Source organism: Carassius auratus, chromosome 10 (assembly GCF_003368295.1).
Source record: "Carassius auratus strain Wakin chromosome 10, ASM336829v1, whole genome shotgun sequence".
Taxonomy (NCBI): Eukaryota; Metazoa; Chordata; class Actinopteri; order Cypriniformes; family Cyprinidae; genus Carassius; species Carassius auratus.
Window position 1 is genome coordinate 18610282 of NC_039252.1, and position 26091 is coordinate 18636372.

At 34.5% G+C, this 26091-nt stretch overlaps 2 protein-coding genes and 1 long non-coding RNA gene across 4 annotated transcripts; 1 reads left to right on the top strand and 2 right to left on the bottom strand.

The window, feature by feature from the left end:
* Positions 1 to 968: 968 nt before the first annotated feature.
* LOC113110494 (uncharacterized) lies at positions 969 to 3417 on the bottom strand. The gene is made up of 4 exons (XR_003293160.1): positions 2847 to 3417; positions 2652 to 2765; positions 1427 to 1531; positions 969 to 1265 (listed from the first exon to the last, which is right to left on the bottom strand). It is a non-coding gene; the product is annotated as an uncharacterized LOC113110494 (long non-coding RNA).
* A 5070-nt stretch (positions 3418 to 8487) lies between these two features.
* LOC113110179 (transmembrane emp24 domain-containing protein 2) lies at positions 8488 to 13223 on the bottom strand. Of its 2 annotated transcripts, XM_026274221.1 has the most exons (5): positions 12917 to 13223; positions 11915 to 12107; positions 10924 to 10944; positions 10342 to 10449; positions 8488 to 9404 (listed from the first exon to the last, which is right to left on the bottom strand). In XM_026274221.1, the coding sequence occupies exons 1-5, from the start codon at positions 13094 to 13096 to the stop codon at positions 9280 to 9282; spliced, it is 627 nt and encodes a 208-aa protein (XP_026130006.1). In that variant the 5' UTR covers positions 13097 to 13223; the 3' UTR covers positions 8488 to 9279. The 2 variants fall into 2 exon arrangements, with proteins under 2 accessions (XP_026130006.1, XP_026130007.1); XM_026274222.1 differs by lacking the exon at positions 10924 to 10944 and having other exon boundaries at positions 12917 to 13222.
* A 1154-nt stretch (positions 13224 to 14377) lies between these two features.
* LOC113110180 (tyrosine-protein phosphatase non-receptor type 11-like) lies at positions 14378 to 25631 on the top strand. Its single transcript, XM_026274223.1, has 16 exons — positions 14378 to 14621; positions 15992 to 16114; positions 16787 to 16981; positions 17103 to 17295; positions 17646 to 17766; positions 18143 to 18273; positions 18394 to 18490; positions 18605 to 18684; positions 18761 to 18919; positions 19897 to 20028; positions 20109 to 20263; positions 20988 to 21055; positions 21132 to 21283; positions 22265 to 22377; positions 23089 to 23173; positions 23710 to 25631. The coding sequence occupies exons 1-15, from the start codon at positions 14608 to 14610 to the stop codon at positions 23156 to 23158; spliced, it is 1803 nt and encodes a 600-aa protein (XP_026130008.1). The 5' UTR covers positions 14378 to 14607; the 3' UTR covers positions 23159 to 23173; positions 23710 to 25631.
* Positions 25632 to 26091: the final 460 nt, after the last annotated feature.

Sequence of the window (26091 nt, forward strand, 5' to 3'; positions counted from 1 at the left end):
GTCAATGTAAAAGACATATCTGTAATTTTTTGTTTAAGTTTATTTGTATTGCGCTACAAATTTTACGATACAAATCATTACAAAACAACTTTACAGAAAATTACGTTTCTACAATAATTAGTAGTAGCTTATAAGTGATGACTGTCAATTTGTTCGCATATGACAGGATTTTTCAGAAAAAATAATACGGGACATAGTCAGACAGACGATGAACATTATAACCAGCAATTATTATATCTTGCAATCACACTTGTAGCAATATTCAGGGTTAGCATCATCTGGTGTCCTCTGAGGGGTCTTGCAAAAACAATTAGGAAGTACTATGGTGTTTATGGGGTCAGACACCAATGGGGCAGAAAGGGAGTGTGAAAATGTAATTAAATCGATAAATATAGTAAAATAAAATAAAAATAAATAGACAAATAAAATATTTTATTTAAAAATAAATTAAAATAGATAACAATAGACTAAAAATAAAATTCAATAAAAATTGAGTAAAACAACACATAAATAAAAATAGATTATAATAATCATAATAAACAACTAAAATATAATAAAGTTAGAAATTCATAAATATTACATCTACCAGTTGTTATTTGAGTAGAAAATGTAACAATACAATTAATTATATAATAATACAATTTCCAAAGAATATTGAGACTGATTTATAATATAATATTTTTTTTATATTTTTGTATCTGGGCCAAATGATATATTTTGTATTATATATATATATATATATATATATATATATATATATATATATATATATATATATATATATATATATATATATATATATATTATATCTTTTCCATGTATTGTATATATGCATTGTTGCTAACAGGAAATATATTATAGATCATATATTTATAGAAATAGACCATATATTTCAAATAGAGACCTTTGCCTTGAAAACACTTTTCCAATAGAAATGTTTATTGATCATATTTGGACATTGATGATTAATACAGAAGCGCATTTGTTAAGAATGTATTCTCTTGTACACTACAGAATGAAATGAAAATGAAGTCAAATGACAATTTTAATCTAAATGTCAATTTAGGTGCATAAAGTTACAGAAATAACTGTCATTCTCCATCTCCATCAGAACTGTTTGCATCTGCTCGTTTGGGATAAGAGGTGCCCGCTGAACTCATGTGCTTGTCAAGGTCCTCTTCACTGATCTTTCCTTTCTTGAGTTTCTTCAGCAGACGAGTGTCATTTAAAAGCTTCTTTACGTCTTGGTAGTCAAAATCTAAATCCTGTGACCACACAGATATAGCGTTGAGACTTTATAGAATAGTCCATTCGCTACATTTACAACTGAGTTTTCTATTGTTATGCATGTATTTTATATATTTAGTAAAAAAATTTTAGTAAAAGTTTTGGGATTTTAAAGGAATAGTTTACCCAATTTACTCACCCTCAAACCATCCAAGAGTTTTTTTCTTCTTCCACTTTGGAGAAATGTAGCATTGCATCACTTGCTCACAAATAGATGCTTTCTAGTGAATGGGTGTCCAAACAGCTGATAAAAAGATCACAGTAATCCATCAGTTAATGTCTAGTGGAGCCAAACAAATCAAAACAAATCCTCCATTAAGTCATTTTAAACTTCAAACCATTGTTTCTCGCCAAAAGACCTCTATCCATAATATTGCTTGTAACAGTAAAAAAAAAATTCATCTTGTCTGAATCAGGAGAGAAATCTGCACAGATCAAGAACTGTTTACAAGCCAAAACCATTCTAAATCAATATGTGGGGGGATTCTGAGAAGACAGACAACAGGAGATGGACTCATATTTTGCCCAGAGGTGACAGTTTAAAGTTAAAGACGTCTTAATGATGGATTTGTTTCTAACAAGCACACAGCTTTTCACTTCTCAAGACATTAACTGATAGACCGGAGTGCTGTGGATTACTTGCAATGTTTTTATCAGCTGTTTGGACTCTCATTCTGAGAGAATTAGCTTTTATTTTTATATTTCCATTGTAACTTTAGTCATTTTGTTACGTGCTTTTCATTTTAGTTTTTTTTCTTTAGTATTTCTATACTACTATCATTTATTTTGTTTTCAGTTTTAGTAATTTCACTTTAAACTTTTTATTTCAGCGTCAATGTTTTAACGAGTATTCATATTTTGATTTATTTGAGCTTTATTTCAATTCGTGAGCATTATTTTAATAGCTTTAGTTAACAATAAAAACACTGCTTTGAAATGCATTGATTAAAACTAATTGTTGATACTTAGAAAAATTCTTTAATACCTTACCAATTTAAATAAAGCAGTAGCCTACATGACATTAGGCATTTTGTAATTATGTTTGAGTTATATGCATTTCTAATTTATTTTAATAAATTGTGTTATTTCCTATATCAGTATGTTGCCAGTGTTGAGAGTGAGCTTAATTTTTTTTTTTTTTTTCTAAAAGAAAAAACCCTTTTTAGGTTCCTGTGAATTAGCATATATAATATACTCTGTATATGGTTTCTATGCACAATGCATATTTGATCTAAACACACCAATAAATAAATAAATATGCTGAAGTTTAATATTTAATGTTAGGTGTTGGTTCAAATCATTAGGTATGAGAAATAATAAACTATTCCAAGCTTTTGTGAATGTAAAGACTCAAGAGTACACACTTGTGAGCTCAAGTTGATGAATGTCCTGGTAACCTTGCACTGCTCAGTGGGTCGTACTGAAGCACTCAGTTCACTTCTGGTATGGCCATGACGTCTGTGCACACGAGAATCCCACTGCACACATTCATAATGCATTTATTCTTGGTCTATATCTTCCTCTCTGTAAACAGCTAGAAAGGCATCGCACTGCATTACCTCTTCAGCGCCCGGAAATCTGCAAAGATCTTGTTTCGTTTATGCTTCCTCTTACCGTGGATGCATTGGATGCTGACATTACTGATCAAGACTTCCAGAGCTTTACCAAGTACTCCACACAGGCACAGGTGCTGTGGATACAGAGATTAGGATGATGTTAAGATGGCTGAACAATATTAATTACATTACAAAAAATGGGATTAATTAAGCTTTTTTTAAAGTATAAAAAAGCACTCTTGAAAATGCATGCATGTGCATTAGTGAATCAGTCCCTGCTTGTATTTGATAGAGTAAATACTACATAATTATGAGTATCTGATACAGCAATATTGTGAAATATTATTACAGTTTACAATAGCTGTTTTCTATTTGAATACATGTTCAAATATAATTTATTTCTGTGATGCCCAGCTGTATTTTCAGCGTCATTACTGCAGTCTTCAGTGTCACATGAGCTTCAGAAATCATTCAGATACCCGGATTTGCAACGTCTGCAGTTGCTGATATAAGTGTCATGAAATATATTTTATGACTCAAATGATTCGCGAACCCGCTCCGAACTCCCGAACTGATTCAAATGATTCGCGAACCTGTTCCGAACTCCCGAACTGATTCAAATGATTCGCGATCCCCAAACTGACTCAAATGATTCGCGATCCCGCTCCGAACTCCCAAACTGACACAAATGATTCGCGAACCCGTTTTAAACTCCCGAACTGATTCAAATGATTCACGATCCCCAAACTGACTCAAATAATTCGCGAACCCGCTCCGAAATCCCGAATTGACTCAAATGATTCGCGCTCCGAACTCCCAAACGGACTCAAATGATTCACGCTCCGAACTCCCAAACTGACTCAAATGATTCGCTAACCCCCTCCGAACTCCCGAACTGACTCAAATGATTCGCTAACCCCCTCCGAACTCCCAAACTGACTCAAATGATTCGCTAACCCCCTCCGAACTCCCGAACTGATTCAAATGATTCGCGATCCCCATACTGACTCAAATGATTCGCGATCCCGCTCCCGGCTCCCGAACTGATTAAGGCCCGGTTCCCCAAAACGTTCTTATCGCTTTGTAGTTCTTAACCTATTCCTTAACCTCTCTCGTAACCTTATGGCACGATTCCCGACACGTTCGTACGCTAAGTATATCTTCTATACACTTTCGTAAGGTTGGTCCGGACCATTCGTATAAGCTTTCTCTTAGCCTTGTTTGAGCTCAAGACTCTACTGTACAGCAGTCTTTCGAAATCAGCGCAGCGAAGTAAAAGTCAAACTATGGTGTGTTGACAATGTTGTGGCTCAACAATGATTTTATGTTATTTTTTAAGACTCATAATAAATTATGTTCGCAATGGATACAGGCCTATTTATGAAGTTTTTTCTATTTCAGAACTAATATGGTGGTAATTAGCCTAGGATTTTTCGTAATGTATAATTAAAGCGAATTGACAATCAATTTTTGGATAATTAAAATCTGGCAAACAATTTGGCTCTAAATGGGTAAGATCTATAAATGGGTAGCATGGTGGTGTCCAGTAAGCGACTAACTATGGCAGCGATCCAACGTGTCCTTGTACTGAATCAAAGACGGAGCCGGACGCGGAGCCGTTTAGTCCATGTCAATTTTTTTATTCGGCAAAACTTAAGCCCTTTTGACATTTTTTCTGACGTGGCTATATTAAAAAAAATTCGCCTCCCAAGACAGCTCATTATGGAGCTGCAGGACCTTCTCAGACCTGCGCTTGACAGGCAAACGTGGCGGAATTTTGTTTTAAGCCCTGAAGGCCAGCGCTACTTTTTTTTCTTTCTTTCTTTTTTTTTTTTTTTTTTTTTTTTGCTACAGCGAGCTTCATCGAGGTCGTAGGAGAGGGCTACGGCCTAATCAAGAGATGCGTCCACACTGTCACCAACGCCCTTCTGCGCCATGCCGGGGATCGCATCCTGGTAGATGGCACATATCCCTATCGCCAATCCATCAGTGATTGATAAGGCGTACATATCGCGCAAGGGATACGCGGCCATAAACGTGCAGGTTATAGTGGACCATAGGGGTGTGATATCTGACCTCATGGCAAGGTCCAGCAAAACTTAAACTTCCTCTGACGAGAGGCTTGGTGCCCTTTTTTACGTTGCTTCCCCGGCATATTTTGTATCTATCTCTCTCTTTCTCTCTCTGTTCATTGTAGATAGGTTGCTTTTTATTAAAAACATAAACCAATTGCAATCAATACCGCATTAAACATAAGTAACTGCAGCTGCTTGCCAATCAATTCTGATTGTAAAGTACCTTACCATTAATATAAAAGTGTGTTATATAATTTTTATAAGTCGTTAAACCCATGTCAAGAAGCAGCGCAAGTGGCACAACGGGATAAGGAGAACTGGATGATTAACGAGGGATCCCAGGTTAGTCTAACCGTCACAACATATGGTGTGAACATATTACTGACCATTTCATAATTAAATTTATAGTCTATATTCTTCTGATAACTTAAAATATGATAAAATAAATGTTACTATAATAATTTGAGGAACATTTCATTTGCATGGAACGTGTTGTCTTTCTTAACGATGTATTGCACAATCGCGTGAAGTGGAAAATCGATTAATGAGCAATCGATGCCAACTAATTCAGCACCCTCACTTTGGACAGCGCTCTTGTTGCGTCGGACGTAAGAGGCAGCGTGCTAAGAAGCTTCGTAAGGGACACTTCGGGGAACACACTTAGGAACATTAACAACTTTGGTAAGATATATCTTTCGAGGTCTTCTTAGCACGCTAAGAGTTGTTATCGGGAAACCTGGCCTAAAATGATTCACGCTCCGAACTCCCGAACTGACTCAAATGATTCGCGATCCCCAAACTGACTCAAATGATTCGCGAAACCGCTCCGAAATCCCGAATTGACTCAAATGATTCGCGATCCCCGAACTGACTCAAATGATTCGCGATCCCGCTCCGGGCTCCCGAACTGATTAAAATTATTCACGCTCCAAACTCCCGACCGGACTCAAATGATGCGCGAACCGCTCTGAACTCCCGAACTGACTTAAATGATTCGCGAACCACAACTGACTCAAATGATTCGTGATCCCGCTCCGAGCTCCTCAACTGATTAAAATGATCCACGCTCAGAATCAAAAACTAAAGTGGGTTCTGCATCATAAAAGCTGTTGTGTTGAGCCCTTAAAAATTTTCCTTTCACAGCTTAAGTATGAAACTATCAACAATGGACAACATAAAACATTTTGAAATAAATAAATGAAAGCAATCTGAATTATTCAGAATCAATTTCGAGAAACATACATACATACATACATACACACACACACACACACACACACACACATATATATATATATATATATATATATATATATATATATATATATATATATATATATATATATATATATAAATGCTGTTTAAAAATGAAATCTATGTTATCATGCTAAGGAGCTGACTGAAAGCCGGCGACTCCACAGTAGAGACAGGCTGCATGTTTTCAACAGTTTCACCTGTATGAGAAAAAACATACAGAGAATCACTTAAGACACTTTGCTGTAGACCCATTCCACATAATAATATTCATTAAAACTGTATGTTAACACGTAGGAGCTTGCTGCATGAATCCGTGAGTAGGCTACAGTTTACAAATCCATGGGAACGGATTGAGAAAGTGTGCGCGCAGATTGTGAATTCTCGGGTACACATTTAAAAACCGAGGGTACGGTTTACAAAATCTGAGCACACGGAATGGAAATTCCCACAGTGCGTCTTCGTGATTACAGTGGTTGGCAACCACCAATCCTACAATGCGTCGCTGCTGCAAATAGGTTAGGCTGCACTTCAGTAAAAATGAATTACATTTTTTTTTTTAAGTAATGGACAATGCACCATATGGTAACGGTAACAAGAGTTAATTTATTTAAAAAGTAATGTGTTACTAATAATGCGTTACTGCCCAACACTGTTAACATACATGGAAAATAAACCACTGTTTCAAAATGTGTGTGTTTTCTGCATGAGTGTGTGTAATGTGCATTATAGAACAAAATGTCAAGCATCGTCAAGTTTTTTACATTATTTGACTCATTAATTGAATAAAATAGAAAAACTTGAGGGAAGCGGCGGGGAATTAATCTTTATTAGTCAGGTTTTGTCTTCACAACTAAACCACTCTATTCCCAGAGAAAGACAGAACTGAAAACTTAAATAACGTGTTTCTTGAGCTGAGATTGATTCAGAGGATTTTCTATTTTATATATATATATGTGTGTGTGTGTGTGTGTGTGTGTAAATGTATATATTATACTTAAGAAGCTCATTAAACAAAATTTGGAACTCATGTCCACAATTCTTTTTTGTGTTGTGTCATTAGTTGTGTCTTAATTTTATTAATAATTATTACACAAATAGTATTTTAAAATTACATTTCAAATTTTTTAATTTTTCTCTTTAATTTACTATTAATTTATTTTTCATTTTTGTCTATTCTGTATTATTCCACCCTTTATATTACATATTCTTCTTGCTATTATTAACCTATTGTTGTTCAGTTATGGTATTATGGTATTATTCATATTATACATATAATTTTATTCTATTATAAATCTATTATATCACATACCGGTATGTTATTGTACTGTTGTACTCGCTTTTTTCACTTTACTTTAAGCTGTACTACATATACTTTTTAATATAACATATCACTTTTACTATATTTTTTACTGTGCACTGTATCAGTGCATATTTTCATTTTCACTGGATCCATAGCCTCATCAGTTACATGTTATTATTTGTTGTGGAGTTCATCTGTAGGCGATAGTGCAATCAAAATAAAAGCAGACTACAAGTATGTCACTTTTTGATTTGTATTTACTTGTTTTATTACATTTTCTCAACGATAGTAAATTATTAGTATTTAAAGATGTATTATTTAGATTTTATCCCAGTATTTCAAAGGGAATGAGCTGTGTTCTGACCTGAGACACAAGAAAGAGAGAAAAAAAAAGAAAGAAAAATGTTGGGATTGAACACAGAGAAAGCAATAAAACAACTACATATCAAGTAATGTACATAAATTACATTACATGAATATGTCAAAATTATACTAAATTAACAGATTTGTAAACCGAAAAAATCAACAAGTGAGACAAATGTGAAGGTGAAGGTGAGGTGAATTAAAAAAAAAAAGCTTTCAATTAATATTTTTGCAAACCTAACTAAATAACTGGAGGCAAAGTTTTTTTTAACTGCACGTAGATCACAAACCTCTGAAATCGGTTGATAAATGTGAACGTTATTGTGTTTTTATTCACTAAAAAAAGCAGTTCCCCCGTTTACTTTCATTTGTTTTAAGGCAGTCATGCCCTCACCAACATGGCGGACGCGTTGACGTATCGCGGCAACGGCTCAAAGCGGCCAATGAGGCGTCTAGGTATCAGCGCTGAGAAAAGACCTAGCTTCCACGTGACTACGTAATCGATATTATATTCACACAGCGGCCTCGACAATACATGAAAAAAAAGATACAAATACATAATTATCAAATACGTCAGTTAGACTTACATTTTATCTGCGAGTTTCCATGTTGTGCATCCCAATCTACACAAACAATAAAAAGGGAGACATTTTAAGAACGTTTCATGTTTATTAAATCAAATCCATATTTGACATACATATTCGTTGAACTTATGAGCTTTACAGTTTTATCATCAGTTCACCAGTAGTCTTAGCCAAATTATTTAGCATTTTCTTTAATTTAAGAGTTGGTTTAGACAACAAAAACAGTACAAAACTACATAAAGTACTTCCTGTGTGAAGAGACTGAAAACAAATTGGGCCTAAACGTTTAAAAAACACACCAGAAAAACTGCAAAAGTAACTAAGCAGTCATTTTACCGCTTCACCAGCATCAGGTTTAAATATGAGCCATGGAGGTTGTTGTAGGCATAACTAAATCTGATAATGAGCAGTGAAAATACATGAAATGTGCTGGCGGTGATATTTCATGACACATATATCAGCGACCGCAGACGTCCCATTCGCTCACAGCATTGTTCATGTTATGGTTTAATTACATCATGCTATTTCCATTTTCTTGTATCGGGGCAATACCACATCATCACCTTTACTTCATTCTCAGAGTAATGTGCAATTGTAACAGTACTGGAGAAGAAACAGAAAGCAAAAAACAAAACAAGTCAGGCTAAAACAAACTCAGTTAATTCATTCAAAATCACACCCTTTACCAAAACAAACAATGAAGAGAACTACAACTGGGGCAAAGAAAAACCAACACACAAACTGGTGGACTAGCGGACAACCAAGTTCTTTCCATCTCTGTTGAATTGGACATCCAGTTCATACAACTGGTAAATCTTGGACTCGATGCGTTTATGTTGTGGAACACAGACAGGGTTTTATACGACTCTCCGCACTTCAAAGAATCTCTTCAGGTAGTAAATCTGTCCGAGGGTCATGGCCACCAGCACCAGAGCCTCAAAGAAGGACCACAGCACCACCCTGCTGTTCGTGTTGTCATTGACTAGAGGACACAGACACAATCAGACAGCAAGGTCAAAATGGATCAATTAATGAATAAAACAGTAATAATTCAAGGTCAATTTAAATATGCATTTTAGCTGTTTGTCATGCCAAATAAAAATTATTAAATAATTCCAATGTCCATGTAAACACAAATGCGTCCAATAAATAAATAAATGAAACAAATGGCCATTTCAACAATTATATTTTTTGCTGGGTTCACGTCATGTCGAAATAAACATTTTTAACCATTTAAACATGCATATTATAGATGGACTCATGTACAGCCATAATAAAATACTACTAATAATTATTATTTTTAAAAAGCCATTTAAAACATGCAAAACTGAAATTAAAATAATAATATTTTAAAAAGACATAAACATACATATGGCAGGGTTAATGTCAGGTAAAAATTACAATAATAATAATAATAATAATAATAATAATTCAAAGGGCATTTAAACATGCATCTTATAGCTGGATTAATGTACTGCCAAAATAAAATAATACTAATTAATAATTATTATTTTTAAAAAGTCATTTAAAACATGCAAAACATCATAGCTGGGTTCATGTAGCATTAAAATTAAGATAATAATAATATTTCAAAGACTATATAAACATTCATATGGCTGGGTTCATGTCAGGTAAAAATTACAACAACAACAATAATAATTCAAAGGGCATTTAAACATGCATCTTATAGCTGGGTTAATGTACTGCTGCCAAAATAAAATAAGCCATTTAAACATGCACAACGTTATAGCTGGGTTCATGAAGCATTACAATTAAAATAACAATAATAATAATAATAATTCAAAGTGCATTTAAACTTGCATATTTTTCCTGGGTTCAAAACCCTGCAAAATAATGATTGCTTAACATCCTGAGTCATGACAGTGACTGTGGTCACGTGGTTAGTGCGGATGTCTTACTTGCGCGGTGTATTCTCTCTCGGACCTCCATGTATTCCTGCTCGTGTTTGACTGCGGTCATGGCCACCGCCAGCTCATTGATCATCTCCTCCAGCTTATTCTGATGAGCTGGAAATAAATTAATAGCAATTTACTCGTGATGACTGTATCAACATGCACGCAGCATGCAAATACAAAGCCTCCAATTTTCATAAACCGTATAAAAGTGTGCACGCCTCATGCATGAGTTTACAGGTCATAAACAGCGGATAACATTCATAAAAACACTTACATATAGAGAATAAAAGATAAATACCAGAATGGCATACAGTTAAAATTCAAAACAGGCATTGAGACCTTCAAATAAACCTCTACTATGGTAAAACACAACCATTCGTGTTATAGCTGTAAAACAAAATCCACACTGTTCTGTCTTTAGGCTTCAACAGCAGTTTTAGGAGCTCATCAGTGAGTGAAATGTTCAGATCATTCCTCACACAGTCTTTATACACACAGGTGCCAATGTAAGTGCAGATGCTGTTAGATTTCAGTAATAAAACTCAACAAATGTTATCTATACAGATCTGTATGGTCTATTCCTACCATCCCAGCTGTCACCACCTCCTGAACAGGGAAGAAAGCCATGTTAGAGGCAAAAAAAACCCATGTTAAAACATACATTCAGCACTGTAGAAGTACAAAATAATATATTAAAATTAGTGCTGTAAACCGATTAATCACATCCAAAATAAAAGTTTTTGTTTATATAATACGTGTATATTCATTATGTATATATATATATATAAATAAAAACATGCAATTTATACATTATAAAAATAAGTTGTTTATATATTAAACATTTATAATATTGTAAATATTTCAAAATATATACTGTATATGTGCATTTAAATATACATAAATACACACACACGTATGTATGTATAAGTAAACAAAAACTTATTTTGGATGCAATTAATTTTTTGATGACAGCACTAATTAAAATAAAAAAATAAAAAAAGACTAATTTTTGAATGGAGATACAATTATAGCTTCCAATTATTATTATTTTTGAATTCTATTTTAGAATTTTTCATTTTCATTAAAGTAACTTTGTATATGTCTATATCGTTTTTGTTCATATTCATGCCTTATGAGATGGAAATAATTTACTCAATGATTACATCAACACATTTTCATTTTAAACTTTTAGAAATATTTTTGTTGATTATTTTATTTTCGTTTTAAAATTTTAGTTATTTTAGTTGGTCAAATCACACTAAAATAAAAATAGAAATAACTAGCTAAAATGAAACGTTTTTTGACATTCGAGATGCAGTTACTTTTATTTCATTTCTTTTTTTTTTTGTCAACTATAATAATCCTGATAAGGCCTAAAGAAATCAATTTCAAGGCAACTGAAACATTGTAGAACTGGGTAGAAAACCTAACATTCATTATAGAGGTTTCCACAAATACTTTATTTTCCATGACTTTTCCAGTTTCCCGAAAGCTCCCAGGTTTTCTGTGACCGTGAGAACTCTGCCATATGGAGCAAAAGAGAGAAAGAAAGCCCTGCATCAGTCCATGTGCTCACCCTCTGTCTCCATGTCCTGTCCTTTGGGTGCCTCGCCGATGTCGATGGTGAACATCACAATCTTCGGGGTCATGGTGGACATCTTGTTGCTGAAGCAGAACTTGTAGGTTCCGTCCATATGAGCGGCTACAGAATACTTCCCGCTGGACTCGCGGTCTCCTTTATAGATCTGCTTCCCGTCCGGACCCGTTATCTGTTCAGGACAAACAATACATGAGGCATTGACAGGTGTTCACAACTTCACAAAAACCCACAGATAGACACTATTAACAGTTAACAATATACGTGTGCATATACACTGCTGGCCAAAATGAATAAAACACTAGTATTTGCAACAGCTAAAAACAGTCTTGTAGATGTAGCCACAGTTCTTCTGGATTGAGTCTGTCTCAGTTTGTTCTGATCTTCATGTTATTCCAGACAGACTGATGATGATCAGATCAGATCTCTGTGTGGAGCACTGGCTGCTGTCAGACAGAAATCTCACTAGATTATTACAATGCATGGCAAAAATTTATATTTAGGAATGCAATCTGATATTTCCTAATGACACAATACAGCAAAAGATCTGACTTAAAATCAATTTTAGCGGCTGGAAATAGTAGTGTTCTCATCATTTTGGCCATCACTGTATATATGGGGCTTTAAAAATAACTAAAAAAACTTTTGGATTACAAATGGTACAAAACTAAAATCATGGTAATAGCGCAGTCATGTTATTTGTGTTTAACAACCATCTGGTGGACGCAAAATAATGACCAAACAAAACCAGAGTACTCTTTCTTTCACCTTTACCCTTCTAAACGTTATCAACAAATATCAACAATAACCAACGTTAAGACTGTATAAAATCTAGTTTGTATGCAATAATAATCACTAATTCACTTCCGGCTTCATCCACCATCTGGCGCGCGCAGAGAGCGACACCTGCAAACTCCATTATGGCTTATCGTTAATCATCAATGACATTTATCAATACAACAAGTACATTTTGATGCTCACCTCCACGTCGATGTCCAGAAATCCTCCCTCGGCGACCTCAAACATTAGGCCCATTTTGGTGCCCGAGTTCACGCGCTCGTAGAAACACTCCTCCGCGTGAGCGTCGATGCTCACAAAATAGCCGCTCGCCGTGTAAGACAGCGCGCAGAGGATCACGACGAGTTCCGAGAACGTAAACATGTTTGGTGCGCTGTATTAGTGGAGGATAAAACCCATAAAAGAGACTTTACGCCGCGCTGGACCGATAAAGGCGGAGACTGACAAGCGCTAGCTGCGCTGCTGACGATGCCACGTCAAGATTTAGACGAGTCGTCCGAACGGACAAAAAGGCGACAACGCCGGATGCAGTTCGCGTTTGCAAAAAACGAGAGCGCGGACACCGAATATATTTTGTAAAACTTTTTTTGTCTTTATTATTTTAGGTATACTGTATTAATGTTTTGATGTTTGTATTGTTTAATACTATATATATATATATATATATATATATATATATATATATATATATATATATATATAAAAATATATATATATATATATATATATATATATATATATATATATATATATATATATATATATATATATATACATCCATTTTTTTTGTAAAACAGACGATACATACATTGACTAGAATTGTCAGTATTGTAACTAAGTACAGAAACTATTTATTTTATTATATCTATACAGAATTATTTCGGGGCGATTTGGCTTTTTTGTTAAAAAAGAACACAAAAACAATACAAAGTACAAAAAGTTTATTTTTCTTTGATAATGGTGGTTAAAATGTATTTTAATTTGAATTAAATCTAATATATCAATGTAATATTATTAAAAAAGTAGCCTATATATTACTACAATAGAGATAATTGTTTATCCACAAAGGTGAAAATAGAATAAATAAAATAGAAATAGAAATATGACACTACCTTCATTATTTTACTAGAAATAGCGAAACAAAAACACTGTAACATATTACAAAGCCTTATATCTATCTTTTAATTGATTTGTATATTTTTCGTTCTCTGTTAATATTATTGCAATATGTTTATCTTAGTATTTGATTTTCAATAATTGTTGTTTTTATGGTTGTATTTGAGTAGGTGTTCAAAATGTTGCAATAATAAAAATGAAAGGGGCAGTGATATGCTTTAGTGATATCCTTTTATTTGATATGTTTAAAACTATTTTTTTTTAATGACAACACTTTTTATATTTATTCTGTTATATTCACTATACCGACCGTTGTATGGTATATACTATTTTGACCTTTATATTTAATGTTTACAAAATAATTTTATTTTATAATTCACATAATTGCTTTAAAATGTTATTTAACCTAAAATCATGATAATGACAAAAAATAAATAAATACAATTAAAATCTAATAAAAAATTTTTGTTCTGTTGTTCTTGGCTCCGCCTCTAGAGGGCGCGTCAGTGAGGCGCGTCGCGCGCTGTGTGTCGCAGCTTTGGTGACGTTTTTCCAATCGACTCCAGAAACTCTCCGCCGCCGCGGCCTAGCGTTCCCGCTCCCTTTTCCCGTTATTTTCTTCACTCATGTCCGACTGTCCGAACCCAAACCGAGCGAAACCCGCTGCCTTATGACGCGCTGACCACGGGACGGTCGATTTAAACGCAGTTTTTTACCCGGAAAGCGAGTGAAATAACAGTAAACAGACTGAGGGAGCGATGACATCCCGAAGGTGAGGAACAAGCCAAAACAAACCTGATATTCTGTCAATTTCTCATTTATTTTACATGTATTATCACTGTCGGACATCCTATTTTTATGATAAATCAAACAAATGTTTGTTTTTACGTGTTTCAAGTGTGTACAATTCGAAAATAACGTGATTAATTGAAGTTTTAATGATTTAAACCCAACAGGGCGAGACTAAACATGTTTGAGTCTAAAAGACGAGCTACTTTGAAATCACTGATTTTAGGATATTGAAATCTGTTTAATGATCTTGTTTCATATCTGCTGATAATAATTGGCAGGCCATATTGTAGATTTAACCACAAATAGGGATGTTCAACTGGAAAATGACATGACAGATGTGTGGTTTGAATTTGTTTCTTTTTGTAAGTTAGTTATTGGGGTCATCTGCAATGTAATCTGCATTATAGATAAAAAAAGAGGAATAGATGTCGGCATAATTCATCATATAAGCAAAACGAAATACACATTTAAAACTGGCTTAATGTCATAGCAATAGAAAAAAACTGTTGAAGCAAACTTTACTTTACAAAACATTTGACAACATATGATTTGTGTAGCATTTGTGACTTGCAATCGTTTTGTTGTCACTGTACTGTATTGCACTATAATATCTAGGGTTATTGTAGATAAAAAAATAAATAAAATGAAAAAATAAAATAAAACACAAAATACTTTTTTTCAGCTGGTTGCAGAGGCCAAATTTCTTATTTTAGTTTAGTTTAACTTGATGTACAAAAATAACCAAAACTAAAATGGGAATAAAAATTAATAAAATATATATATAAAAATGCATCAAAATGATTAAAAATTTTAAACAAATGACAATAAAAACAGAAAATATAAAAATGTATCTAATTCAAAATATATATAAAAAAAACTGCTTAAATGACAAAACACAACCGAATTACTAAAACTATAAAAAAAAAAACCCCAAAATGACTAAAGCTGTAACGAAAATTACAATAAAATATAAAAATTAATCTAATTCAAAATATTGTTAAAAACCAAAAACTACTTAAAAGACAAAAACACAACAGAATTACTAAAACTGTAACTAAAATAAAATATATAAAAATGCAATAAATTCAAAATATTATTAAAAACAAACAAACAAAATTAGTAACAAAATTACTTCACAGATCTCTTTCTATTTAATGTTCTATTATGATTTTATTTTTGAGCTGCATCTCTTGCATTTGATTCTGAATGATCTTTTTTTTCATATGATGGATTCTATTATTTAAGTAAATTTCTGCAGAGGTATTGCTTGTTGTCTAAAGTGTTAATGCCCACACTCAGTATCTGATGTGATGAAGTGTTGACTGTGTAGTGTTTGTGTTGTGTCTGTAGATGGTTTCACCCCAACATCACAGGAGTAGAGGCGGAGAACCTTCTCCTCACTCGTGGTGTGGACGGCAGTTTCTTGGCCCGTCCCAGCAAAAGCAACCCTGGAGACTTTACGCTGTCTGTCAGGTAAGAGGTGACGGACAAATCGGGATTTAGACTGGGAATGTTAATACAAAATATCATGTTTTATGCACTTGACTGCATTGTAAAATAACCTGTTGAATTTAAATGTTAAAAAGTAAATAAAAAAGGGCAGAAATTTGTCGTAAAATACTGACAGTGTTTCCGTTTTCCTATTATGTGCCTGTATATTTAACAACTGTATATCTTTAAGTGATATAATGTTAATACACCTCTCTACGTGAATTTCAATCTAAACGTTTTACCTTAAAAAGTACTGATATCCATCATAAAATGACAGTACTGTGTGGTTATGTCAGTGTTTAGGTGTTTATGAGACTTGGTAGCTTAATATATCCACGTGACTCTTTCAGTTTTGATCCCCTTAAATGAAAACCCTTTACCGTTGATTACTCAGTACTAAAGTCAAAATTAAACGTTTTTATGATTCATAGCCAGTGGACAAATATAAATTTATTGTGGAGCCCTTCTATAAATTATATAGCAATTCATAATTTTTACTTGCAAAACCATAATTTTTTCGACCTCTATTATAATTTTCACTGTAGATGACAAGGCAATTTAGTCATGTAAATATTTTGCATGTACATTTAGTGACACATTTTACACTAATCTGAAGTTTTATGCAGACTGAAGTGAAGCTCTTCTCTTCACTAGGCGAAATGGAGCCGTCACCCACATTAAGATCCAAAACACGGGAGACTATTATGACCTGTACGGCGGAGAGAAGTTTGCCACCCTGGCTGAGCTGGTGCAGTATTACATGGAACATCACGGACAGCTGAAAGAAAAAAACGGAGACGTCATTGAGCTCAAATACCCTCTCAACTGTGCCGATCCCACTTCTGAGAGGTGAGCGCGAGCCTAGCTCATTATCTGTCTGTGCTTTCATGATATTGTGTTTTATAGGCCTTTTTATTGGCGTCTGAACCCGAACAGACTCCTCAGACATTGTCCTTTATTTTTCTGCAAGGTGGTTTCATGGTCACCTCTCTGGTCGTGAGGCCGAGAAGCTGTTGACAGAGAAGGGCAAGAATGGAAGTTTCCTGGTGAGAGAAAGTCAGAGTCACCCAGGAGATTTTGTGCTTTCGGTACGGACCGGGGACGACAAGACGGACACCAGCGACGGCAAACCCAAAGTCACACATGTCATGATACGCTGCCAGGTAAAGTTCACTTACACTTTTGACTTGCATGTCAAATGTGTTTTTTTTATTTATTTAAAAAGGGGCAAGGAGGGTTAACTAAGTGTTGAAGAACAAAATGAATGTTTCTACATTCATCTGCTCTTAAACCATCACTGTTAAATAAACAAATATATACATGCATACCTATTTATGCATGTATTTATTGATCAGCAATGCTTTAGACATTTAGGCTAAAAGGCATTCTTGTGTTTATTATGTGTTATTTAATTGTTGTTCTTGGTCTATATTGGACACTTGTTTGAATTGGTTGATTTAGTTGTTTAACTGTTTTGTGTTATGTAATTGGGCTATAACCATTATTTTTTCAGCATGATCTGAAGTATGATGTTGGAGGTGGGGAGAAATTCGACTCCCTCACAGATCTGGTGGAGCATTACAAGAAAAACCCAATGGTGGAAACACTGGGGACAGTCCTGCAGCTCAAAACAGGTGTGCGATTGACCATTTAAGTAAAGATGCATTTAGAAATGTATTTGTGAATCACAAAATTGTATGCTCAAATGAATACACTTACGCACAATAGATTTGGGTCAGTTTATTATTTTTTTATATACTTTTTTATTCAGAAATGATGCTTAAAATTCAGCGTTGCATCACAAGAATAAATTTTTTTTAAATACATATTCAAATAGAAATTAGTTATTTGAATTGATAATAATATTTCACAATATTACTGTTTTTATTGTATTTTTGATAAAAAAAATGCAGTCTTGGTGAACAGGAGACTCTTCTTTCACTACACATTTTTGAACACTTACTTGAGAATTGAACAAGATTCTTCCTGACATGAGTTTTTCAGATGCAGTGTTATGTTTCTTGCAGCCTCTGAACACAACCCGCATCAATGCAGCAGAGATCGAAATTCGGGTTCGAGAGCTCAGCAAGCTGGCAGAGACCACAGATAAGGTCAAGCAGGGATTCTGGGAGGAGTTTGAGGTGAGAACCAATCAGCACCCAGTTTAGTGCCAGATTAAGCAGTGATCTGATTAACTGATCAATCAATGTATTCAGAAAAGGGTGGAGTTCTGACGATCATTTTTAATACTGTGTCCACAGACGCTTCAGCAGCAGGAGTGTAAACTGCTGTACAGTCGCAAAGATGGCCAGCGGCCAGAAAACAAAAACAAGAACAGATATAAAAACATTCTTCCCTGTGAGTGAACACCATCATCATCATCTTCATCTTGCAGGACTCTGAGTCACATGTACCACATGAGCCATCAATATCAGTAATACTGTTTTCTCTGTGTCTCCTCCTCTTCCTCAGTCGACCACACGCGAGTCGTGCTGACCGACGGTGACACGAACGAACCGGGCTTGGACTACATCAATGCCAACATCATCATGGTAATAAAGGTGCCTTCAAGTCCTATCAGAGCGATTGAAAGTTTGTGTAGTAACTTTTTCTCTGTTTGTTCCCAAGCCTGAAATCGAGACTAAGAGCAACAACTCCAAGCTGAAGAGGAGCTACATCGCCACACAGGGCTGCCTGCAAAACACCATCAGTGACTTCTGGAGGATGGTGTTTCAGGAGAACTCTCGAGTCATCGTTATGACCACGAAAGAAGTGGAACGGGGAAAGGTGAGGTGTTTCCCAAATTCTGGACCAGTTACAGACATTTTCCTTCTGGTTCATGCACTGATTTTTGTGTTGCTGAAAGAAATATCTAATCATGCAGACTTTGACCCAATTTAAACACATCTCGAATGGTACTAAAATGACTATTTCTGAACTTAAAATGAGTTGCCAAACGTAGAGCTGCAAAGTTTGGACCAAAATCTATTGCTAATTTATTTAGTAGTTCTTTATTTATGATTCAAATTGAAATTTTAAAATAAACTAAAACAATAAAACATGTTCATGACTTAAATACAATTTTATATAAAACATTATTTTGGCTAGTTTATTCATTAAATTATGTAGTTAATTTAGTTCTTAATGAACTAAAATACCTAAACTAAAAATGCATAAAACTAGGCTAAAAATAGTGAAAGCTATAATATCTGTGATTGTTTGTAGGGATGCAAAATTTGCCTTATATTTGAATATGATTTAAATATCAATACAATAATGGTAATAAATAATAACAATAACAACAACAACTAAAGAATTTAAATAAAATCTAATACAAAATGGCAAAATTTCACTGTAAAATAAAAAAGTCTAGTTATAGAAATACTTTTCATTTTACAGAAAAACATTAACATTACTATACTAATATTTATAGCTGTCTTAACTTTCAAACCTTGTTATTTATTAAAGACTTTAAAGTTAATTTGCTGACGACTAGTGTTTCAGAGGGGTGGAAAAATTCCAGTAAATTTCTAAAACTTTCAGAAAGTTTCAAAACATTCTGGAAATTTACTAGAAATCTTCCACCGAAATTTTGAGAGCTGGTTGGCACATATTTTTCATTCTGAAATATCTAGCGCATGTATTTATTGAAATAAATCACAGCCTTAGTTGATTTGATAGTTGCACGAAGCCATATCCAGGATTGTATTAATAGTTCATTGCTTGCTGAAATATTCTGAGATGAATAGTGTTTTTCTTCACAGAGTAAGTGTGTGAAGTATTGGCCTGACGTGTCTGCGCTGAAGGAGTACGGAGCCATGCGTGTGCGGAACGTGAAGGAAACAGTGGCGCACGATTACACCCTGCGAGAGCTGAAGCTGTCGAAAGTTGGACAGGTAAAGTCAACCGAAATGCTAACATCAACACAGAATGCAGGAGTCTTTCTCTAACACCTGGGCTCTGTCTGATCTTTTAGGGTAATACTGAGCGTACAGTGTGGCAGTATCATTTCCGCGCCTGGCCTGACCACGGTGTGCCCGGAGACCCTGGAGGCGTGCTGGACTTCCTGGAAGAGGTCAAAATGAAGCAGGAGAGCATAACCGGGGCTGGAGCCATCGTGGTGCACTGCAGGTTATGAGAACACAATCTAAAACTAAGGGTTCTGTGGATCTTCAAATGGCTTAATGCACCCTTGCACATATTAAGGCCTTGAATAAATACAGAAAGTCTTAAATTCATGGTTGCATGCACTGCAAAAAAATGAAAACTCTCCAAAGTATTTTTGTCTTGTTTACAATAATAATATCTAAACATCCTTAAATGAAACTACATTTGCTTAAGTTTTGATGTCTAGAGAAACTGAACAAAATGAAGCATGTTTATGGTTAAAACAAGAAAAAAAAAAGTCTATGAAGAATTAATGTTTTCCCTTTGAATCAAGTTGATTTTTCCGAGCCCACTGGTGGATATTTGCTCTAGTTTTAACCATAAACTCAATGCATTTTGATCGGTTTCACTTGTCTCAAGACTTGGATGCTGTATTTTCAAACTTTGAATTGTTTCTAATACAGCTCATTGTGTGCTTCCTATACACTGGCATTAAGAAAACATATTCCCTTAAATGTGTTCCTTCAGTTTCTTTCATTAGGTCTTAAATTTAACTTTAAACTCTGCAGGAACCAAGACTTGCATGGGCTGATTTTTAAGATTTAAAAAAATGAAAACAGTTGTGGCATTTAATTCTTTTAGTTAGACATTAAGTTCGACTTTTAGTTTGAAACATTAGTACAAGTACTTTCATCGTCAGGCGAGTGTGTGTGTTGGTTCTAAACTTGTGTTTCTGATTCTCCTGCAGTGCTGGGATTGGACGGACAGGAACTTTTATCGTGATTGATATTTTAATAGACATCATCAGAGAAAAGGGTAAAGTTCCTTATATGTTGATGCCACAGTAGCATCTTTATGTATAGTTCGATCTGACCTGCAGTCTGTTGTGCAGGAGTGGACTGTGATATCGACGTGCCCAAGACTATCCAGATGGTGCGATCTCAGCGTTCAGGAATGGTGCAGACAGAGGCCCAGTATCGCTTCATCTACATGGCTGTGCAGCATTATATTGAGACCCTACAGCGCCGCATAGAGGAGGAGCAGGTGTGTGCGACGCTTATATTCACTGAAGAGAGACATTTCACTCTATTGATATTATAGAGCTGCTGCAAACTGGGCTTTTTTTCATTTGATTTTAAAAATAAGCCTGTGAAATGACGATAGTTATTCTTTTTATGATGATTATTACTGTTACCAAAACATTTTTACAAAGTAAAACGAATCGAGATATAACATTTGTAATATTACTATTACACATTAATATTACACTGTAAAAAAAAAGTATTTAAGAAGAAAATCTTATGTGCATAAAATATGAAATAATATTTTTTTTACAAAACAAAAATGTAAATGTAGTATAAAATTAATAATGTTTAATGTTTAATAAAATTTAAATGTTATTTTACAGAATAGCAAAAATATTATAATATTTAGGCTGTCTTAATTTATTCATTTTTTCTAAACTTTAAACCATATAGCTGTGATACTTTGAAGCTTAACAGATTTATTAATAGAGGAGCAAAACGGTGTAGATATGCCATGTTAAAAACATGAATAAGACTCATGGACGGTTTTGATTGAATAATAATAAAGCTTTTTGTATTCTTCTTATTTGCTCCATGTTTGCTGTGGTTATTTGTAGGGCTGCACAATTTTATTTTATAGCAATATCACTGTAAAACAATAATACTAAATATTGTTTAATTATGATTGTTATTATTATTATTATTTCTACTGCTATGTTAGAAAATTACAAAATATAATAAAAAAATTGAAATATAATTTTTTGTAGTATTAATACTATTTAAATATAAATGGCATAATAATATAAAGTAATAATAATGGTATTTTATAGAACAACGCGTCTTAATTTATTCATATCCAAACAATAACCCTTTTATTTTGGAGGAAAATTTGTGGGAGACTTTAAAGCTTCTCTTTTGTTGACAACAGATTAACGAAAAGAGGAGCAAAATGGTGCAGGTTTGCAGTGTTCCCAAAATGACTGTTTGTTTTGACTTTCAGAAAAGTAAAATTAAAGGACGCGAGTACACCAACATCAAATATTCTCTCTCTGACCTGACCGGAGGAGATCAGAGCCCTCTGCCACCGTGCACGCCAACACCAACCTGTGCCGAGTGAGAACACACCTGACCATTGCTCTCCACACACACTATTTCATTCATTTCATAGAGAAATAGTGTCTGAGAAATAAATGGCAAATGAAGCAATAGATATTTAAATACCTTTTTTTTCCTACGTTTTGTTTTAATTGTATAAAATAATATTTCCAAATCTAAATTTTGATTTGGAAACATGACATGTTATTTAAATACGAGGATTATGTATTATTATCATATTAAATATGCACTCATTTGCATAAATTTTCAGAACAAATCTGAAAACTGGATAAAACCAGATGCAAAGTTCTTTAATCTGGTGAATTTTACAGCTTTTTATAGAACTTGGATTTATGTTTTCATTACTCCATAAAAAAATAATGTTAACAGGCTGAAAAAAAAAACATATTTTCACCATGTTTTAGTTATATAAACCAGGTGAATGTTATATGAACAATCCTTTCTGTAAAAACAGAATATGATACATATATAGGTAGTAATACAACTGTGTGTATAAGTGGATTGTAATCACAATCTATTAACGCAAACAGATAAAAGTAAACTGAAAATTAACATTTAATAGTTTGTTTGTGCACAGATGAATAGTTTACAGTAAGACCAGCAACATGCATTAGAAAAATAGGGTCAGTTGTGATTTCATGCCAGCTATAATAAGTTGTGAAGTTGTCCCATGCTGTCTGGTTAAGATGTAAATCTGTGTGTTTTCAGCATGAGGGACGACAGCTCTCGAGTCTATGAGAATGTGGGTCTCATGCAACAGCAGAAGAGTCACAGATGAGACTTAAACTCACAGGTACAATGACTCACTCTTGGCCACAACACATCACAGTATGTTCCGGATTCAACTGTTTCTTTAGTATTTTGACACATTTAAATTTGTTTTTAGATATTTTAGAGGCCTATTGACATAAAAAACGTATTAACACTTACTGTGTCTTTTTGACTCGGAGACGAATTGCCTAGTTAATGTTATTGCATTGGACTAAAACTTACTGAGTTTTACTGAGTCTCACTGAGTTTTCCTCACAGTTAACTGTAAACCTTTTTTTACATTTCTGAGTAGGAACGCTGACTTTTTAGCACAATACAAGGGTCAAAATGACATTATTCACCCAAAAGTCATTTCTGCTTGGATACTATAGATTTGATGTTGCTTGTACATGAAGACACAATAGTAACAGCTCTACGTCCATCTGCAATGCAGGTTTCCAAACGTTCACCTTTGTAAATAAAACTGTTCAGTCATTGAATAGGCTTTTAAGTGTCTGTTTTGGTTCATTTCAGTCCAGTAATGATGTGTATCTTTCTTTCTTTTTTTTTTATTCACAGAATAAACGGTTTCTGTTGTTGCCAGACGCTCCTGAACACCTAAGAAGTGATCATGACTAAACCGAGAGATGACAAAAAAAGACGAAAAAAAAAAAAAACATTCCAGAGACCGGTCAACACGAGCTCAGAGACATGTGGATGGAGTGAATCTCATTTCTCCTTCCAGCTACGTAGCCTTTTAACCCCACACTAAGAAACCACTGTGACGATCATGAAGCCTTATACAGAATAAACCCAAAACAGCCCCTGCAAAATCATGTTTTTTTTTTTTTTAGCTGTGGAGTTTTCTGAAATCGATTCAGGCTACTTTTAGCAAGTGTGGGAAAAGCTTATGCTCTTACATTGTCATTTCTTTTTCCATTTCTCCTAAACAAAGCAAGAACGCTTTCTGGAACACATCAAGTGTGATATTCAAACTGAAAATGGACACTATCATCACATACGCCTTTGCTAAAATAATTGGGAGCAGAAGAGAAGCGAAAAAAGAATGAGGTGCATCCCTTTCCTCGGCAAGTGAAAGAGATGCACCTCATTTTTTCCAATACAGTTCATTCATGTTATAATCTGTAAAAATGTCCTGTTTGTGCCATTCTAGTGCTAGTGCTAAATTCAGATCAGAGGATCCGAATCATTCTAGTCCACTTTCACAGCCTCTGCCTTCAGTTTAAGCCCAGCGTCCTTAAGACTTTGCTCCAAACGGCAGGAGAACTTCAGCACACCCTCGGTTTGCCTTTTTCACCCCCCTCAAGAGTGACGTCCTGACTCTTCCGTGGGACAAAACGTCCGTGTCACTGGCTTGTTTGTGTTAATGAATTATTGTTCTGTTGCATCAGGCCACCCAGCAGCTGCTTTGGCTTGACTGCAAAATCTGTTTCTTATTATTTTTTTATGATTTTGCTGTCTTTTAAAAAATATATATATATTTACGTCAAAGCAGCGTATGAACTCAATTTCCAAATCACTGTTTTAAGAATGACTGCACATTCATAACCCTGGGGGATTTCTGCTTGTAAAGAGCTGTGGATATATTTATGGGTTTTAAAGTGTTATTCAGGCCCTCTATGATGGACAAACTTGACTTTTGGATTTGTTTTGCCAGGTCACATGCCTTTGTTTTCTTGCGATGCTAACTTTTTGGCTTTTGTAGATTTTGCAAGCTTCACTAAACCAAGCTTTTCTCGTGTTCAGCATCAGCAGTATTTCATTAATGGTTTGTTTAATGTTTTCGCAAGTGCTTCTTCCTTCATAACCATCTGTCTTAAGATCACCGTTACGTTCTTATTATCTGGCTTTGACTTTCTTCCTTTCTTCATCTTGATAGTTGATTCCTTGCATGTTTATAACATTGGTTTTCTGGCAGACGACGAGCTCAGCCCATCATGTATTCGGCGTACTGTAGTGTGTTTATCGTCCTGAAGTGTGTGAGCGTGTTTGTGTCTTGCAAACAAAACCGCTGTTTGTTTGCTTTCTCAAGTCCGGTCTTCTATTTCTGCCATGTTTTTTGTTTCTTGTAAACATGACACACGTTCCTGTATGTCGGTGACCAGTTATCTTCCTTTACTTTCTTTTGAAACCAACAAAAAAATGTCACGGTCCTCTTCGCTACACAGAAAGCATTACGATCCAAAGCAACTAATGTGAATTTTTGTCATCGTGAAGAGAACGAAACGGTTGTGGAACTCAATGCAAACTATATTTTTAAAACTTGTATATTGTACATGAATATCTTGTAGAGGAGAATGTACTTACTAAACATATGTAATTGCCATTAAGATATACTGTATGTTTAACCCAGCAGCATTTCTTCTCGTGCCAGACGGTGAGCCTTACAGAAGCTAATAGGGTTGATCGTGTTGTTCAGCTAGCAATGCAATTAACCAACATGAACTCCTTGATAACAATAAACAAGAAGCTCACCTCTTCATCGAGTCCTGTTTATTCACTGTAATCTGTGATTGACTTTGATTGGTGCATGGATGAATCTAAAGGAACGAAAATTTGCTAAAAATGTTCTCTCCCTCTGGTCATCTAAGACGTAGATGAATTTGTTTCTTCATCAGATTTGGAGAAATGTAGCATTCACCAAAGGATACTCTGCAGTGAATGGGTGCCGTCAGAATGAGAGTCCAAACAGCTGATAAAAACATCACAATAATCCACATTGTTGGTTAAGGAGTTATCATATAACAGGTAATACTCTGCAAAACAATATTATTTTGTTCCATGACCACTTTGAAAAAATCTCAAATTAAATGTAATAAGATGGCAAAAAGCAATGGGCCGAAGCTAGTTGATTTTGATGCGCTGGACTCTAATTTGATGTTGTGCAGCCGTTTCACTGCAGGCATGTGAATTAAACTCTCAGAACTGCAGATCTGGATT

Bases quoted from the DNA above. Each gene is read 5' to 3' on its own strand.
- LOC113110179 (XM_026274221.1), bottom strand. From the start codon at position 13,096: ATGTTTACGTTCTCGGAACTCGTCGTGATCCTCTGCGCGCTGTCTTAC. The intron at 10,945-11,914 runs GTGAGCACATGG...TTCCCTGTTCAG, and splicing joins ACAGGACATGGAGACAGAGG to GAGGTGGTGACAGCTGGGAT. The intron at 10,450-10,923 runs GTAGGAATAGAC...ATTTATTTCCAG, and splicing joins AGGTGGTGACAGCTGGGATG to CTCATCAGAATAAGCTGGAG.
- LOC113110180 (XM_026274223.1), top strand. The intron at 17,296-17,645 runs GTAAAGTTCACT...TTATTTTTTCAG, and splicing joins ATGTCATGATACGCTGCCAG to CATGATCTGAAGTATGATGT. The intron at 21,284-22,264 runs GTGTGTGCGACG...TTTGACTTTCAG, and splicing joins GCCGCATAGAGGAGGAGCAG to AAAAGTAAAATTAAAGGACG.